This window comes from Sminthopsis crassicaudata, chromosome 2 (assembly GCF_048593235.1).
Source record: "Sminthopsis crassicaudata isolate SCR6 chromosome 2, ASM4859323v1, whole genome shotgun sequence".
Classification (NCBI taxonomy): Eukaryota; Metazoa; Chordata; class Mammalia; order Dasyuromorphia; family Dasyuridae; genus Sminthopsis; species Sminthopsis crassicaudata.
In genome coordinates this window covers 655,750,531-655,768,249 of record NC_133618.1, presented here as the reverse complement: position 1 = coordinate 655,768,249, position 17,719 = coordinate 655,750,531, and the positions used below count along the sequence as shown (strand labels likewise).

General features: G+C 35.2%; 1 protein-coding gene across 2 annotated transcripts in view; it reads left to right on the top strand.

The window, feature by feature from the left end:
- ADK (adenosine kinase) overlaps nt 1–17,719 on the top strand; it is a 612,746-nt gene that overhangs the window by 96,324 nt on the left and 498,703 nt on the right. For both annotated transcript variants that reach the window (XM_074296780.1, XM_074296781.1), the window contains exon 3: nt 14,038–14,091. In XM_074296780.1, coding sequence (XP_074152881.1) covers nt 14,038–14,091 — 54 coding nt within the window. The remainder of the gene's footprint in view (nt 1–14,037; nt 14,092–17,719) is intronic.

Sequence of the window (17,719 nt, the reverse complement as noted above, 5' to 3'; positions counted from 1 at the left end):
AATTACCAAGGAGAAAGGGAGTACTTGATGAGGTTGGGGCATGATCTTAGCTGGCAGGCTAAATCCTGAAAGGAACTCAGCACCCTTAAAAAGCTAGTTAGCTGTAAGGAGGAGAAGTGGGGTTGGGAAGCATACCACATGGCATGGGGGAGGGGGGAGGGTGTTAAAGAGAAAGACAAGGTCACTCTATTTCATATTTACCATTCCTGATGTCTATTGTATTTCATCATTTTGTCTGTAATTCCTCCTCCTAAATAAATCTATCTTTTGCCAAAGAGGATGGCCATTGTGAATTCTTCACATAATGGAACTCCGACTTTTGGTGTCTGCTATCGTTTGGTGACAAGCCCCATATCATAGATCACATCACTTTCTTCCTGCCTTACTGCCTGCCTCCCTTTAGAAAAGAAGCTAACTAACTGCATGAATCTTATTTAATGCTAAGACTAAATTTATATCAATTTAGACTTACATATATCATCTATGTATATCCATTTACATGATATTTTTATAATTAGATTTTTTTTAAAGGTTATTTGGATAGTGTTTTGATGGGGGTTTGGCATCTCTGTATTGGCATAGTTGGCAATTCCAAGCAGCTTCTTTGTCTTAGGCGCAGTAAATCCCAAAAGACTAGTTGAGGGTTTTTAATTGTAAGCTGCCAAAAAGTAGAGAATGGGTGGCACCAATGGTGTGATGTGGGCAAAAATTTGGCCATCAGAATAATGTAATGGGAGCAGGATAAAAGAAACTGATTAAAGATGGAAGGCTTTAATCCTTCAGGATTGGAGGGGGGGAAAAAGTAAGCTTTGGGGACTTCAGCTATAAAAAAAAAAAAGAGACATTTTTCTTAATTTTTAAATTCTCTTTATAGTTGATTTTCAAATACAGCCCAGTCCTGATTTTTGTTGAAAATGAATTCCATGAAATGATTCATTTGTTAGAATTTGCACTTTGTGTTTATACTAGATGAGAGAAATAAGTGACTATATTTTGCATAATTATAACTCCAAGTAGTATAAACTCAAATACATCCTACTACTTAGGGAATTTTTTTTTTTTTTGTACTAGTTGGGATCTGGCTGTACATTTAAAAATTTTATGAGTTGAACTGGTTTAACTGGCTTTTCAGACTGCTTAAGGAATGTATAATAAGATAGTGTAGAATCATGCATGCTTGATTTAGGAAGCTCTAGGTTTGGATCCCATCTCATTCTTCATACTGACTATGTAACTGGGAAAATCACTGTATGTCTTTGACCCTGTTTCCTCTCTGCAAAATAGAAATAATATTTGCACTTTACTTCAAATGAAATAATTTCCTTAAAATCTTTTGTAAAATTTCATGTGACAATGGGCAAAAAGTACATTTTAAAAACATGCAGACCATTTGTATGGTAACAAGAAAAACAAAATGTAGACTGAATTCTTGCCCAGCAGGAAGGAGGTGGGAGAGGAGTGTTATAGGAGAGAGAACCTAAATGGACTTAAACTAGAAGCCTCCTGATTTCTGATCCCAAGCTCTAGTCTTTCTCATTCCTTTACCAAGTAACTTGTTGACATGCATTTACTTGTTAATATGTTGTGGCCCCTAATTAGGTTAAATCTAGGGTTTTAAACATACTTAAATAAATTCCTTGCTTTTTACCCTGCTTTCTTAAAGTTACTTAGATTAAGTATTCCACATTTAAAAACCACCACATGACATTAATAAACATTGGTGAGGAGAAAAAATCAATTTGGACAAAGTGTCCTTTCCTAAGTTTAATTGCTGAAAGTTGATGGTATACTCCTTGTGAACAGGCATAATTTCGTATTTTTCTTTTTTGATCAATAATGTTTAGTGTAGTGCTAAGTCCTCCATGAATAGATAATTGTTGGTTGGTACGATAAAATATTGAAAGAAAATATTTAACAAAATATATAGTGAAGGTTTTCAAGATTTAAGGGTAATTGGGAGCCAATTGGTCTGGGTTATTTTCTTTTAAAATTGTGTTTTCTATCAAATTTTCAGTGGCATTCTCTAAAATTTAGGTTATACTGGCAGCAGGATAGGAACAATTACTTTGAATATTTCTGAGCCAGCCATTTCTTTCGTCAAAACCTTACTGTCAGAAGGTACCCAGTATGAACTGTTAAATTAACTTGCATTTTGAAAATCCTCATTGGTGACCAGAAAGGGAATATTTCAAAGCAGTGGTTGATGAAAATAGCAGTTGTTGAGTACAGGGTAGTTAGCTGTTTGAATAGTTATTCTCAGTGGGTGATTGCAGCAGAGTTTTTGTTGATTGATTTTTGACAGGGAAAAGGACACAAAAATGTATGTTACTCTTGTATTACTTTGTCTTTTGTCTTAATATTTCTCTGCCTAACAGCTAATCAAATATTGTGATCCATTATTGGCGTTCCATCTTTTGCATAGTAATTGTGTGATTTCACTTTATTAGCATTTCTACCAAAGTTCATTCAGTAGAAGATTGAATATAGATTGTTTCTGTCAACATTCTACAATCAGGTTCAAAATATGTTTAAAACAATATAATTCTGTATGCCTTAGTTTTCAAAGAAGGAGAAGAAAAAGAGCTTTGATGATTTTTGTATTGATATTTTCCTACCATCTCTTGCAGTAACTTGAGTTACTGGAGCTGGTCACTAATGCCATGAATCTCTGGCAGTCACAGAAAGGGAAATGAGATGAAGGGAAAAAGTGAAGTCTTAAGTGGTGACCAGAGAGAAGATGCCATAGAGTGGCATCCAACCTTTGCTTGGGCTCTATAGAACTCAGCAAAAACTAATATAATACTGGTTTAGATCACAAGAAAAAATATTTAAATTCTCTGCCACTGACACTTGGATTAATGAGCTAAGATGGGTGGAAAGAAAGCATTGTAGGGATGAGGAGTACATTTTTTAACTTTAGAGATTTTAAGAAGGCTTTATTACTTTTATGACTCAGGTTTTTTCAATAGCTATTTGTTACTGACCCAGTGGTTAATGAGTAATGTGGATCATAAAGAAGCTAAATTATATTGGAAATATATGTTACCAAATGAGGGATATCGATACTTTGATTACACTGCCAAAGACCTTTTGGGAGTAGACCTGTCTTGTTTGAAGCAAAAGATGCTAGGACCTGCTAAAGGAACCCACAGTAGCTTTTCCACTTATCCCAGCATTGTTCTACTATGTAAACATTGGTGACTGCCTATATCCAATAGGAATAATCAGGATTTGTACTTCTAGGAAAACTAATTGAAGTTACAGTGTATATTTAGTGTATTCTGTACTAAGCTTGAAATTAAATGATTTTTAGCTGTGGTATAATTTTGTTATGTTGGGTTCATTTGTTTAGAAGTCATGGCCATAGTTCATCTAATGGTCTAGGAAAGTGAAATGCCTTTTTTTCCTGGAAATGAATTACTTAATTACATGATATGAATGGCATCACTTATCATACATTCTCCCTAATAAGATCATTTCAGTCAGAGGCAGGCAGATAATTCCCTGAGTAGAAGTTGATGCTATTCCATTATACTTCTAAGAGTGAGTTGTTATTTTCAAGTATAAACTTTGCTTTTTAATTCCCTTTTCCTTTTTCCCTCCCCTTTTTGATATAGAAACTGGACAATATACCAGCTCATTAGATGCTTCAAAACTTGAGTTCTAACTCTAGAGAGTCATGGAATGGATGTAAGAAAGGAGAAGGAATATAGAGAGAGGAGGACTGAGATATGAGGAAAATTTGAAATACCAGTTAAGTCTGTTTTACACTAATTGGAAAACACTTTTAAAGAGGACTGGCAAAATTAAAAATGAGCTCCTGAAATGAAGGGAAAGGAAAACCACCATCAAATCACCAAAGACTTATAGGCTTTGTGGAAAAAAAATATGGGAACTGAGAAACTGTTAGCACTTAGAGGTCATGACAGAAATATGACTTTTTAAAAAACAGAGACTTTGATTTCATATAATTGCTTTCTCTTCTAAGGGTAGCTAAGTGAAAGAATAGCCATTGATAAAAGCAGACCTTTTGTTAATCTCTGCTGTCTTATTTGTTGAAGAAGTTAGTGGTATGTTTTAATGACCATTATTTAATATTAGTATTTTTCTATAATGTTCTTCTTAAGATATAATGTTCTCTGAGAACAGGTTTCTTGGGGGGCTTCTGGGAGCAGTGCGCATTTCAGTTCAGTGTAATCATCCCAAATCCATCCAGGAGTTAAAGTCCAAATTCTTTATTGTTTCCTTCAAAGTCTTGTCTCTTTTCCTGGGGCCCAGTTAGCTTTCTTAGAGGCCTATCTCTCTCCTTGGTTCCCAACAGCTCCTGCCTCTAGTCCTTTGCTTCTGCCAGCTTCAGCCTCCAGCTCCCTCCAAATGAACTTCTACTTGGCTTCTCCTTCCTGGCCCTGACACCTCCTTCTCTTAAAATATGTTTTCTTAAAGATATGAATCTTGTGGAATTATAATAAGTACTAAGTATATGTCAATTAGAAATCATTATCTCATCAATTCCACTGACTTGGACCTTGTAAGAATCCTAACATTTTTCAACACAGAAGAAAAAGAATATTATGGTAAGAGTCATCCTTGAAAGGTCTTCGATCATATCTCTATATTATATGCTAGTTATGGGACCATGGACAAGTCTCTTAACTTCTCAGTGCCCCAAAGCAATAATCTAAGACATTAAAATACAGATGAGTTAATAATCAGATGTTAATTGTGTTTATGAATGAAAGTTCATACATATATATATATATACATATATATATATATATATATATAAATTGAATTGACCAATCTTTATGACTACAATCATTGAACTCTATGATCTCAGAAAAACCAAGATTTCAAGTGATCTAAAGGTCAGTGTACTTTTCCATGATGGATTTAAGTAGACAGTAATAACATCTTATTAATGTTTTTTTTGCATACTAGAAATTGTGGGAAAGACTTTATCAAAGATAAAAATCACTGGAGGAGGATGTGATCTAGTCATATAGAACTTTTAAATATTCCCAGCATTGGACTAAGGAGTGGTTCAAGGAAATCCTCAAGCAGTTGATGAACCAGACATGGAGCTTAGGCTATGTTCAGGAGGCTTACCTTCTCCCCCACCTTAGTGGGGAGGTATCCTGCATAGTTACAGAAGTATATAAAATCCCTAAAGGAACACAAAACACAGTCATATACAGTGTCCTTTTTCCTTTCTTCCTTTCCAAAAGTTGACTTTCTGAGAATACTTTTGAGAAATCTCTAACATAATCCATATTCTTTCTGAAGCATGAAAATTTATCTAAAGTTGAGTTTCTGTAAGCAATAGAAACTACCACAAGGCTACACAATAAATAGCACCTGGTCTGTGTCTACTGACATTAGGGCTTATATTTTTACTTAAATTCCCCATTACAAGTTACAACATTATAACATTATTCCCTCAATGATGGCAGAATTAAATGGTTCACTTCTGAATAAGTTGGCAGTGCTTTTTTTTTTTTTAAACCATATTGCTGATTTATTTTTTGGGGCTAGCTAGTGAAGGATAAGACAGAGCCCAAATCTTGTACTAGTATGTTAAGAGAAAGCATAGGGAGACTTCCAGTATATGCAGGAGTTCTTTGGAGTATTTTCATAAAAACATGAATAAGAATTACACTGGATGAAAAGGGGTGGATGGGTTTTATTCTGAATTGATAGAGGTACATAGATGAATAAGATGACGGGGAGATGCCAATGAGACTTCATTTCCTTGAAAAAAATAATAAATTGGGAACTTGAGAGCAGAAACAAATGAAGCAACCAATTTCTGTTGAAATGACTAAAGGTTGAGGTCAAAAAAGATGTTATCTTTAGCAAACAAAAAGCCAACTAGATTTTGTAAATATATTGGGATAGAAAGCTCCATGATCTGTTTTTATTTTAAGATAGTTGAAATGTGGGTGTTTTATCTTTGTGCGGATCTTTGAACGGAAAATCTTTTTTTTTTTTTTTTTTTTTTTACACTTTCCCATTTAATTTTTGTTTAATCAGTCTTCCAACTGATATTTTACCACTACACTGATTACTAAGTGTTGGGGTATTATCAGTTTCTGAAAATGATGAATCAAATCTTCTAAGCATACCCTGTAGGATGTGTGGGTGTGTATTTATTACATATGTATATATAAAACTGTGTTATTTAAAAAATATATATATTAAGGCATATTTCTCAGCCTCAATTTCCCTTTTGTAAATTGTGGGTATATTCCTTGACATTTCTGCTGCATTTATCTTTTGAATTGTTCTTCATTTGGAGCCTTGATTTCCCATTGGATTTATTGATCTTGTATTCACTTTATTCTTTTCTTTGCTAAAATGTTCTTTCTTGGTTCTTACATCTTCTTCCTATTAGTTGTTCTAAAAGTCAATTTTTGCCCTTCTTTTATGCAGATAATCTCTCTCTCCTTTGCAATCTCATCAGGAATCCCTATCTTGCTTTTCCCCTTTAGCTCTAGACTCCTACTGTTAAATGTCTGCTCAACATTTTTCATCAGAATTCTATCCTTCCTTCATATTTAATCTCTTCTTATGAATTGACTCCTTCCCTGTTGATTATAAACATGCCTAGGTCTTTCCTGCAGAAAACATCAAAACCCTTCACTTAATTTCTGTCTCCAAAATTATTGTTCCTATATTTTCCCTCTCATTCACAATAGAACTTGAGGGGGGGGGGAGTTATTTTCTATACTGACTTAATCCCTTTTTATATTGCCCATAGCTTTTGAAATTTGAAATTTGGCTTCTGACTTTTATCATTCACTCGCACTCTCTAAGGTTACCAGTAATTAGCTACATTGCTAAATACTCAATTTTCTTGCTTCTGATGGAAGTCAGTATTTTGATACTGTTGGCTATATTCACCTCATAAATATTTTCTTCTTCTTAGGCATTTATAACACTGCTCTCTTTTGGTTCTCCTCCTTCTTGTTTGAATGCAACTTCTCATCCCTGTCCCATGGTCTCGGTCCTAGGCTGCCTCCTACCATCTCTCTTTCTCTTTTATTTCACTCTAGTTGTTTTCCTTAGCTCTCATGGGTTCACTTCAGATTTTGTGGGTTTACTTCAGATTTTGTATATTACCAAACTCATTTCTCTCCTGAGATCAATCCTGGATTGAGAACTAATTGCTGGACATTTGTACCTAGATATCTCATTAATCTCTGACGCTCAACTTGACCAAAACTGAACTCATCTTATCTCCCTCTTTATTTAATTTTCCTATTTCTGCCAAGGGCACTTATGAGCTCATAGTAACTAAGGTTCATAACCTTGGAATCATCTTTGATTGCTACCTTTCCTTCACTTCTCCTACTCAATTGGTGTCCATGTCTCTTTGGGATTATCTCCCTTCCCCTATCTCATTTAACCCCTTCTGTCTACTCATATGGCTCTTATCCTAGTTTAGACCCCCATTGTCCCTTGCTTGGGTGAACTCTTACTTAACATTCCTAAATACAAGCTTGACCATGACATTTCACTGCTTAATTTGTAGTGATTAATGATTGCCTCTAGGATTAAACTAGACATTCTGTTAGTTATTAAAACTTGGCAGTAGCCCATCTTTCTAAATTGAATTCCACATTATTCCACTTTAGACATTCTACAATCTAGCTATAATTGATTATTTGCTCTCTCAAATTCAGCATGCTAGTCTTTTGCTTCCCTGTTTCCTTTCATAGGCTTTTCCCTAAAATGTTCTTCCTTGTCTTTGCTTTTTGTAATATCTAGCTTCCTCGAGGGTCCAGGTTCAAGTATGGTGTATTTGCTAGAGAGCTATCCTGAAATCCAGGAGGCCTGGGTCCAAGTCCTGTGTCTAACCCCTGCTGGCTAGGTGACACTAGACAGATTACTTTATCAGCATTTCAGGACAAAACTTCTTCTTTTTTTTTTTTTTTTTTTTTTTCCTGAGGCTGGGGTTAAGTGACTTGCCCAGGGTCACACAGCTGGGAAGTGTTAAGTGTCTGAGACCAGATTTGAACTTGGGTCCTCCTGAATTCAAGGCTGGTGCTCTATCACTACACCACTTAGCTGCCCCCAGGACAAAACTTCTTAAACTGGTTGCAACCCTATGGTGGAGGGTCATGAAATTATAATTATCAATAAATGGTTTATCTGTATACCTATTTTGTATTCCTATATACCTGGGGTTGCATACAATTTCTCAGGTGGAAAGGGATAGAGAGTGGAGAAAATTTCAGAAGCCATGGTTGAGGCAACTCTCTAAGACTCTCAGTTGGACCAAAGGAGCTGACCTATACTGGTAGTTTCCCAGGTCAGTGAAGTCAGGGAGCCACTTCCTATCCCTATTTTGTAGGTATTTTGTATTTAATTATCTGTGCTTATGTTACTTTTCTGCTATGCATTGTAAGCTGAGGCCAGAAGCTGTTTTGTTTTGTCTTTGTATTCTTGGAGGATATCATATGGAGTCAGTGTTTCATGGATTCAATCCATTGCCCTGCCCTGTGAAGTCAAGAGCTACCACATTTATCCTCTCCTTTCCATTACCTCTATCTCTACCCTAGATTTAGCTCTGATCTATTAAGTGTATGATTGCAATTGTCTCCATTCTTCTTCCTGCCACTTACTTTTCCTGAAAAGCTTCATCTTTCTTACAGCTATCAAAGTTATCAAAGTGCTATCACTAATGGATGGATCTCAAGCATCATTTTCCTGTTGCTAAGCCTTTGGTATTGGTTTCCCATTACCAGTGGAATAAAATAAAACCTCCTTATCTTCTTATTAGAGGCCTCATCTACTCCGGCTTCTTTCTGTCTTTCTAATTTTATTATATTTTACTGCCCATCTATGTTGTGATACAGGAGCCACTTGCCAGTGACTGCTGGGGATCCAACTCAAACTAGCAGAATGGATCGGTTCATGTGAGAGGATGATGATGATACAAGGAGACTGAGAGGCAGTTGCATTGCCTGACTTCTCTCCTCTTCCCTCTTGCCTCCAATTTATTTCATTCCCAATCCACAAGGAACATTTGCGTTAGTAAAGGCTGCTTTGTAGCTCCTTCAAGTTTATGATTCACAGCTGTGGAGGCTCTTGGAGAATTAATCTGCCCTTCACTTAGACATGGTCCTTAACACATCTAAGTTAGACTACAGTCATCTGTAAATGTCCTGTTTCTACATATTCATGTAGTTATTTCCTCTTATCTCTTCCTATTGAAATTCTTTTCTTCCTTTAAGATCCACTTTAGCAGCTATCAGCCTCTCATGACTTGGGATACATGTTCATCCCTTTCTAATATGAGTTATAATTAATTGTGTCTGTTTTAACTAGTAATCCTCAAACTTTTTAAATAGGAGGCCAGTTCACTGTCCCTTAGATTGTTGGAGGGCCGGACTATAGTAAAAACAAAAGTTCACACTCTGTACCTGCCCCTCAGCCCATTTGCCCCATAAACGTTCTCAGTGGGCTGCATCTGGCCCATGGACCATAGTTTGAGAACCCCTGGTTTTAACCATTCCTTAAGTGTAATTTGGCGGAGGGATATTTCTCATCTTTGTGTATCCTTAACCCTAAAACAGATATCACACATATAAAGTACTTGATAAATATTCATTTAATTAAATTAGACACTTGGGTCAGTTCAGTTAAGTTGAACAAACATTATATTTCCAGTATTATAATTGCTAAGGTGCTTAACCGGTCTAGATTTTAATATTTCTAAGTTTATTGAATTTCATAGTTGAAGACTATTCTTTAATAGAGATAAGCACTTCTTAAAAGTAAACATGGTAATTGTTTTGTGAAATTCTAATAACTTAAAGAGTAGTGGGAATAGATAATTAGAATTGTTAGCAAATCCACAAAGGTTTTTGTATATTTCTTTTGTCAAGGTGAGTCATTATTTTAATGGTTTATTACAAATCGGAGGACTTGAAAATCTTGAAGACACTTGTGATAATTAGTGTAGAAATTAAAATATTTAGCTATTTAATAGCCTTCATGAGAATGCACTTCTGATTTAAATAATACAAACATTTGTAAGACCAGAATTAATAAATTTACTAATTCCTCTCACTGGATTACAAGTGTATTTTTCACAGATTGACTCCTAGCTGCCACTACTAAGCATAATATCTGAAATATTACTAATAAATACACAAATTTTGTTCACTGATTTTTCAGAATTTAAGAGTAAGGCTAATATAATAAAAAGAGTGCTGACATTAGGATTCTAGTCTTATCTCTAATATTAACTTTCGACATCAAATGAGTTAATGTATACCTATTGGCTTGCAAACTTTAAAGGTCAGCTGATATGATTAGTTTGGAGCAATCCTTAATTACTGAAGGATTGTTTTTTAAGATGTGTGTATTCTTTCCATGAGAATTCTAAATGTTTAGACCTTGAAATAAGTTGTATTACACTTAATTTTTTATTTCATATTACTTTAATTATCTTGCATTGCATTAGATGTCAGAAAACTTTACATATGTTAACATATTAATATTACATATTAATTTGAATTCTTTCATTCTGTCAGAATTTGTTTAAGTGAAAGCCTGTCCCAACCCTTCTTGTTTTTTCATTTGTGGTATACTTTATACATTCATATAATAGTTGTTGATAAAGATATGAAAGTAAGTATTTGGTTTGATAGTTACTGTTATCTTCTCTTAGCTTTTTATTTTTTAATAAAAAACAAAAAGATATATTATTTTCATATGTCAAACAGTTAACCAGCATTTATTAAGCAGCTATTATGTGCTAGACACAGTAGGGAAACAAAAACAAAGATGAAATAGTTTCTTCTCACCTTACATTTTCTTTTTGTAGAATGTAAGTTCCTAAGATGAAGACATGGTTTCATTTTTGTCCATACCTATCTAATCTCTAGTACATTGCCATGTGACTGGCTGATTTTCAATGATTTATTGAGTACAAAGCTTCATCTGTTACAATGCATTCATTGTATGCATTCATTCTTGGTTACCTCTTCCCTGGACTGGTTAGCTCCTCATAAAACCTAGGTAGTCACTAGGCACTCAGAACTTATTTAATTTTGATAGACCATCTTGGAAATCACAGAAAACACAGCAGTTCTTATAAGCTCTTATAGGGCAAGGGAAAGCTACAGAAAACCGCAGTTGTCATTATCTGGGCCATAGTCATCATTATCTGGCTTGGTGTCCATGGTAGTCAGGAAATCCTGCAGTGTCTTTGGCCCTATTGCTTTAGTGGAGGCTGTATTTATTACTTTAATCTGCACAATCTTATATAACCTTTCATTCAGCAAGTTTTATGGCTTGATATGTTTTTCCCACCCCCATAATTCATTACCATTTAGGTATTTATTCATGCCCTCACAGGATTATAGAATGTAGATTATGAAATACCTTGAAAATCATCATTCCAACTTCACATTTTACAGATGAGAAAACTGAGATTGGGAGAGATGAACTGGCTTTAAGACCAGTGGGGATAGCGTAACAGATGTTAGAGATGTACCAAGTCCCAAGCTCTTATATAGTTTATTCTTTTGGTTTGGGCATACTGGATTTATGTTCAGTTCATTTGATCTTTGATTTTTATGTACCTCATGAAAGAATAGGTTTTAATTTGGTGGTGTTCTTGTACTTATAGCAATTAATTTTACACACTCAGTGTTTGATATTACAAATTTTGGTCCTTCTCTATTACCTCTGAATTGTGCATATATGGTGCTTTCCTCCCTCTTTGTGCCTTTGTGTTACACAAGCTCTTTCCTGTATTCTTCCTCCTCACCTTGCCTACCCCTTAGAATTCTGAGTTTCCTTCAGAGTTTAACTACTATCTTCTACCTGATACCCTCATTGCTAGTTCCCTGTCTTCCTCCATCTTCCCTTCCCACCAGTAACTTGCAAATGTTTTGAGTGAGAGGGGGTGGGGTGGGGGGAAGAAGGCGGGGGAGAAGTGGGAGAGAGAGGATAGTGTATTCACAGTTGAGAAAATTCTTTCCACTAAGGCAGTGTTATCTTTTCAGCAATTTATAGTCTTAGTTGCCTAGAGCACTGACACACACTTGCTCCGAGTCAAAAAAGGTTTGCCCAGCTTCAACATCTGCTTTCTCAGCTCTTGCCCATGTTATCTCATTTTTATGTACACATATTTATACCTACTAATACATGGATATATGTTTCCCCATGAATCAAGAACTAGTTTCATTTTTAATTTTGTATCCCCAGTGTGTTAACACTACCCCAGCACACTTGCTTGAGGAGTGATCAGTATGTTTAGGATTTTAAAAAGGAAACCTCTTACTAGTTTAAAAAATAATTAAATTTATTCATCTTTACTTACACCCACACACCCACATCCACGCATACCCTAGTGAAGCATAAACTAAGATCAGTTGTCTTAGACTAGGAGTGAATTGCTGCATGTATCCAAGAATAAGAGTCATTTCTTTTGGAGTTAAGTGGTCAAAGAAAATGAACAGGGGAAATAAAAGCTGTGTCTCTTATAGGTCTGGGAGAAGGCAGCTAGGTAGATAGAGCACCAGCCCTGAAGTCAGGAGGACCTGAGTTCAAATATGGCCTCAAGACACTTAACATTTCCTAGCTCTGTGAGCCTGGACAAATCACTTGACTCCAAAGTGCCTCAGGAAGGGGAAAAGGAGGGACAGGGAGGGGGGAGAGGGAGAGAATTATAACTCCAATATTATTAAATTGTGAACATCCTTTCATTATTTCTTATCTCACTACTGGGCTTGTACCTCAAGAAAACATTCCTTTAGGTGGCCTGTTGGATAGATGCTTGCCCTGGAATCAAGAAGACTTGAGTTCAAATTTGGCCTCAGATATTTAATTATTGTGTGGCCCTGGGCAAGTCACTTAATTACTGTTTGTTCCATTTCCTTATCTCCAAAACCTGAATCCTAATAGCACCTCCCTTACAGAGTTGTTTTGAGGGTCAGATCTCAGTTACTATTTGTAAAGTGCTTGGCACATAACAGGCATTTTATAAATTCAAACAGTTCTTATCCAAAAAAAGTATAGCTGTATTTTTTTGCAATTAAAAATAAAATAAAAATATATGGAAATTAATTTCCAGGAAGATGAGTAAATAGGGTCAGAGGAGGGGATCATTATAGCCTTCTTTTTTTGCTGAGGCAACTGGGTTTAAGTGACTTGCCTATGGTCACACAGCTAGGAAATAAGCATCTGAGGTCACATTTGAACTCAAGTCCTCCTGACTTCAGGACTGGTACTCTATCCACTGCAGCACCTAGCTGCCCCTCATTATAGCCTTCTAAAGGAAGTGGCAGTTGGTCTAAGCTTTGAAAGAAACAGATTTCTAAGAATTGCAGGCAGAGGGAGATTATGTTCTAGATCTGGTGAACAAGCTATATAGAAGCATGAAGATGGAGACATATTAGGTATTTAATAGATGTTTATTGACTGATATGACTAACTAGATTCATAATATTGTACATGAAGAACTGTGAATAAAAGCCATTTTGGCAGTCTCCGAAGAAAGATATTAGGTAAGAGTCTGTTTAAGTATCTCTAAAAAAAATTTTTTTTTCCATTTTTCAACCTCAATAGCTTTTTGAAATAGTTGAAATTGTTTCAGTTCTGTGCCATGTTAACTTTGATTTTTATTGGAATCAGTTGGTGGCCTAACTGTTATACAGAGTTGCTTCTGAAGTGGCTTCCTCATTAGTAACAGCCCTTTGTTTCATCAGTTTTGGGGAGGCATCTTTTAGAGTTCATAATATCTAGCATCCGCCTTAGTCTCTTCTGGTATAAATATAGTCAGGGAGACTTCTGTATGCCCTTGTTGTACCAGTGGAAGAGATTAGATGAGAATGTGTTCCAGAAATCTTGTTAAATAAGGGACAGCTAAATATGACAAAAAATTTGGTTTATAGGACAATTGACTTATTTAGGTACTACAGTGAGATTTATAGAATCTTAAGTTTTATCTTTATTCAAAGACTTACTGGCTGGTCTGCCATTTTTATGACTAACTTTTTTTTTTTTTTATGTCTGCTACAGGTATGGTCTGAAACCCAATGACCAGATTTTGGCAGAGGAGAAGCACAAAGAACTGTAAGTATATGATAGAATATTATTATACTTGATATTTTGTACTTGTCTATAGTTGGTATCTTAACATCTAATTATATATATTGTAGTCAGCATTGTAGATTTAATTCTTTTGGAAATGACTTTAGGTCATTCCCTGAAAACAGTTAATTTAACCCTGAATTGGAAATAATTGTTCTCATTGTTATGTTGAAAAACAGCTTTAGAATGTGAATATATTTAGTAATTCAGAGTAACAATGTGAATTGTCACAGTAATTCAATTTCCTTTTTCTAGATAAAATGGAAAAAATTGTCATTTTAAAAAATATTGACCTTTTTGAATTACTATATTCTTTTACCCCACTATTTGCTAGTTTATGGAATTGATGATCTTGAGAGTCAGTGTTGCATAGTGGATGGAGAGCTATCATTGTCAAGAAGATTTCTGATCACAGTAGGGCTTTGATATCTACTGTGACTGACCAGAGTAAGATTCCTCAAAGCTGGTGCCACAATAAATAGGATGGGGTCACAGAAAGACCTGAATTTAAATTTAGCTTTATACATTTACTAGCTATAGTAAATTTAACTTTTGTCTGCCTCAGTTTCCTCATCTATAAAATGGAAATAATAATATAACCTACTTCCCAGGGTTGTTTGGGGATTAAATTAGCAAATATTATAAAGCACTTTGCAAACTTTAAAGCTCTATACCAATGATTTAGTTATAATTATTATTAACCTCTCAGTAGCCAAGCAACTCTCTTAAAGATTATTAAGTGAAGAGCATGTACAGGTTTATACTGGAAGAGGGGGTTCTTCACTAAGAGTTCTGTTTACTGGTAAAATTACTAGTGTTATTAAAATAATACCAAAAATCATATTATCAGAACTTTAGAGCTAGAATGGGACCTTCGAAGCTATTGTGTCCAATCCTATAATTTTTACATATGGGAAAACTAAGAACAGAGGGTTGAAAGGATTTGTCTAGAGCAGTGGTCCTCAAACTTTTTAAATAGGGGGCCAGTTCACTGTCCCTCAGACAATTTGCCATAACCCAGCGGGCCGCAGTTTGAGAACCCCTGATCTAGAGTAATAGAGCTGATGATATATTGGTGAGATTTGAGTTCATGTGCCCTGTACATTACATGCTAATAATGAGCTATTGTTGTTGTTATTATTATTTTTAAGAATCATGATTAAAAGTTTTAAAGCAAGTAATTTATATCAATACATTTTTAAAAAAGATCTTACATTTAACTTTTATTGAAGACAATCATTGATCATGTTCTGAAATCTCTCCATGACAGTTTTAAAGATATTTGCTGATATTTAAAAGCTGTTGTGTTATAAAATGATAGAATAAGCTGCTTTGTACTACCTGATAATCAAAAGCCCATATAGTTGCTTGAAATGGGAATTGAATTAGTTTATCTCAGAGGTGTTGCAGCCATCTTTTAATTTTTTAAAATTTATTTTATTTATTTTTTACATTGTGTATGTAATTTATTACAAGAATATTTTATCACCAAGCTAAAGTGGGAGCATATGTCTATAAACTTACTTCTAATATGATAATGAAGATAGATTTTTTTGGTAATTTTTTATAGCAAATCTTTTTTTTTTCTTTATTATTATTATAGCTTTTTATTGAAAAAACATATGCATGGGTGATTTTTCAACACTGACCTTTGGACACATTTCTGTTCCAACTTTTGCCCTTCTTCCTTCCTTCCACCCCCTCTCCTAAAAGGCAGGCAGTCCCATACATGTTAAATGTGTTAAAGTATATGTTAAATACAATACAAGAACATTTATACAGTTATCTTGTTGCACAAGAAAAAATGGATTTAGAAAGAAGGTAAAAATAAGCTGGGAAGAAAAACAACAATGCAAGCAAACAACAGAAAGAGTACAAATGCTATGTTTTGGTCCACACTCATTTCTCAGTTTTCTTAGGCTGGGTGTAGCTGGTTCTATTCATCACTGATCAGTTGGAATTGATTTGAATCCTTTCATTGCGGCCATCTTTTAAGAGCTAATGGCATATGAGCCCTTTGATCTCAGAGGCAAGATGAATGAGGCAGGAGACTCATAGCCTGTAAAAAGAGCTCCAGTTTATTCTGCTACACAGCCTTGTTGATATACATTTTTGCAAGCATGATCAGCATGGGAACAGTAGGCAAGCCCCAGTCACCCTTCAGAGAAGCAGCTCATGGGCATTGTGTATGCATGGTATCTACCAATGTGAGGAAAGCCAATCCAGCAATACAGCACCTTGCTCACAGGCCAGAGGCCCTGTTCAGGCATCTCTGTTCACATAGCCATTGGTTGTGACCCTTGTCTTACACTCGTTCCCATGATCACAAATCAGTGCTCCTTGCTTAACAAGGGCATTTCTGCAACATGGCAGAAAACTTATTGTGCATCAAAGGTCGAGGTGGCCTCGGTACTCCCTCTTAGCAGAATCCTATACCCTTGCACAGAGGACCTTTCCAAATCTTGGTCTCATTGGTTTTTTGCTTCTCGCTGTCCTAACCCTTGAGAGGGAAACATGCAAGAATAAATATAAATGAAGAATTCTCCAAAAAAAAGCAGAATTGGCCAAATGGAATTGTACAAAAATTCACTGAAGAAAAGAACTCCCTAAAAATTAATAAACTAATAGTAAAGAATTGCTTAGGGGATGTTCATCAATTAGGGAATTGTTGAACAAGTTGTATATAACTTTGGAATACTGTTGTGCTGACAGAACTGATGAGCAGGAGGCTTTTAGAGAAACTTGGAGAGGTTTACATGAATTGATACAAAGTGAGATGAGCAGAACCTGAACAGTGTACATAGTAACAGCAAGATTTTAGATGATCTGCTGTGAAAGACTTCACTATTCTCTGCAATACAAAGATTCAAGACAATTCTAAAGGACTTATGATGAAAAATGCTATCTATCCCCAGAGAAAAAACTGTGATGGAATCTGATTGTAGAAGCATATTTAAAATACCCACCAACCCTACAAATTTATTTCCTTTCTGGGATATATTTTTTTGTTTGTTTGTTTGTTTTGCAAGGGGTTGGGAGAAGATGTTTGTATTTTCTTTCACAGAATGACTTATGTGAAAATAGGTTTTACATGGCTACACATTATAACATCAAATTGTTTGCCTTCTCAATGAGGGGAGAGAGGAAGAAAAGAATTTGGAATTCAAAAAATTTTTAAAAATGTTAAAAATTATTTTTAATGAAATTGGAAAAAATATTTAAAAAAAGGATTCTGAAAGTATCTCTCTCTCTCTCTCTCTCTCTCTCTCTCTCTCTCTCTCTCTCTCTCTCTCTCTCTCTCTCTCTCTCTCTCTCTCCCTCTCTCTCTCTCCCTCTCTCCCCTCTCTCCTCCCTATCCTTTCTTATCTGCTTTATTTTTACCGAGATGGAAAAAGAAAATGTTTACATGTGATAGAGATGACCTTTCATGCCTTTATCCATAGATTTTTAGAAGCGGACATACCTCATAAGGTTATTTGCCTTTAGAATAGGCTGAGTTTAAACAAGATCTATCTCACTTTAATAATTTCAGAAAGTAAATTTCATACCCTTCCTTGGGAGCTTATTATAATGTTGTCCTCACTTAAAATTTTTCCCCCTATGATTTCAA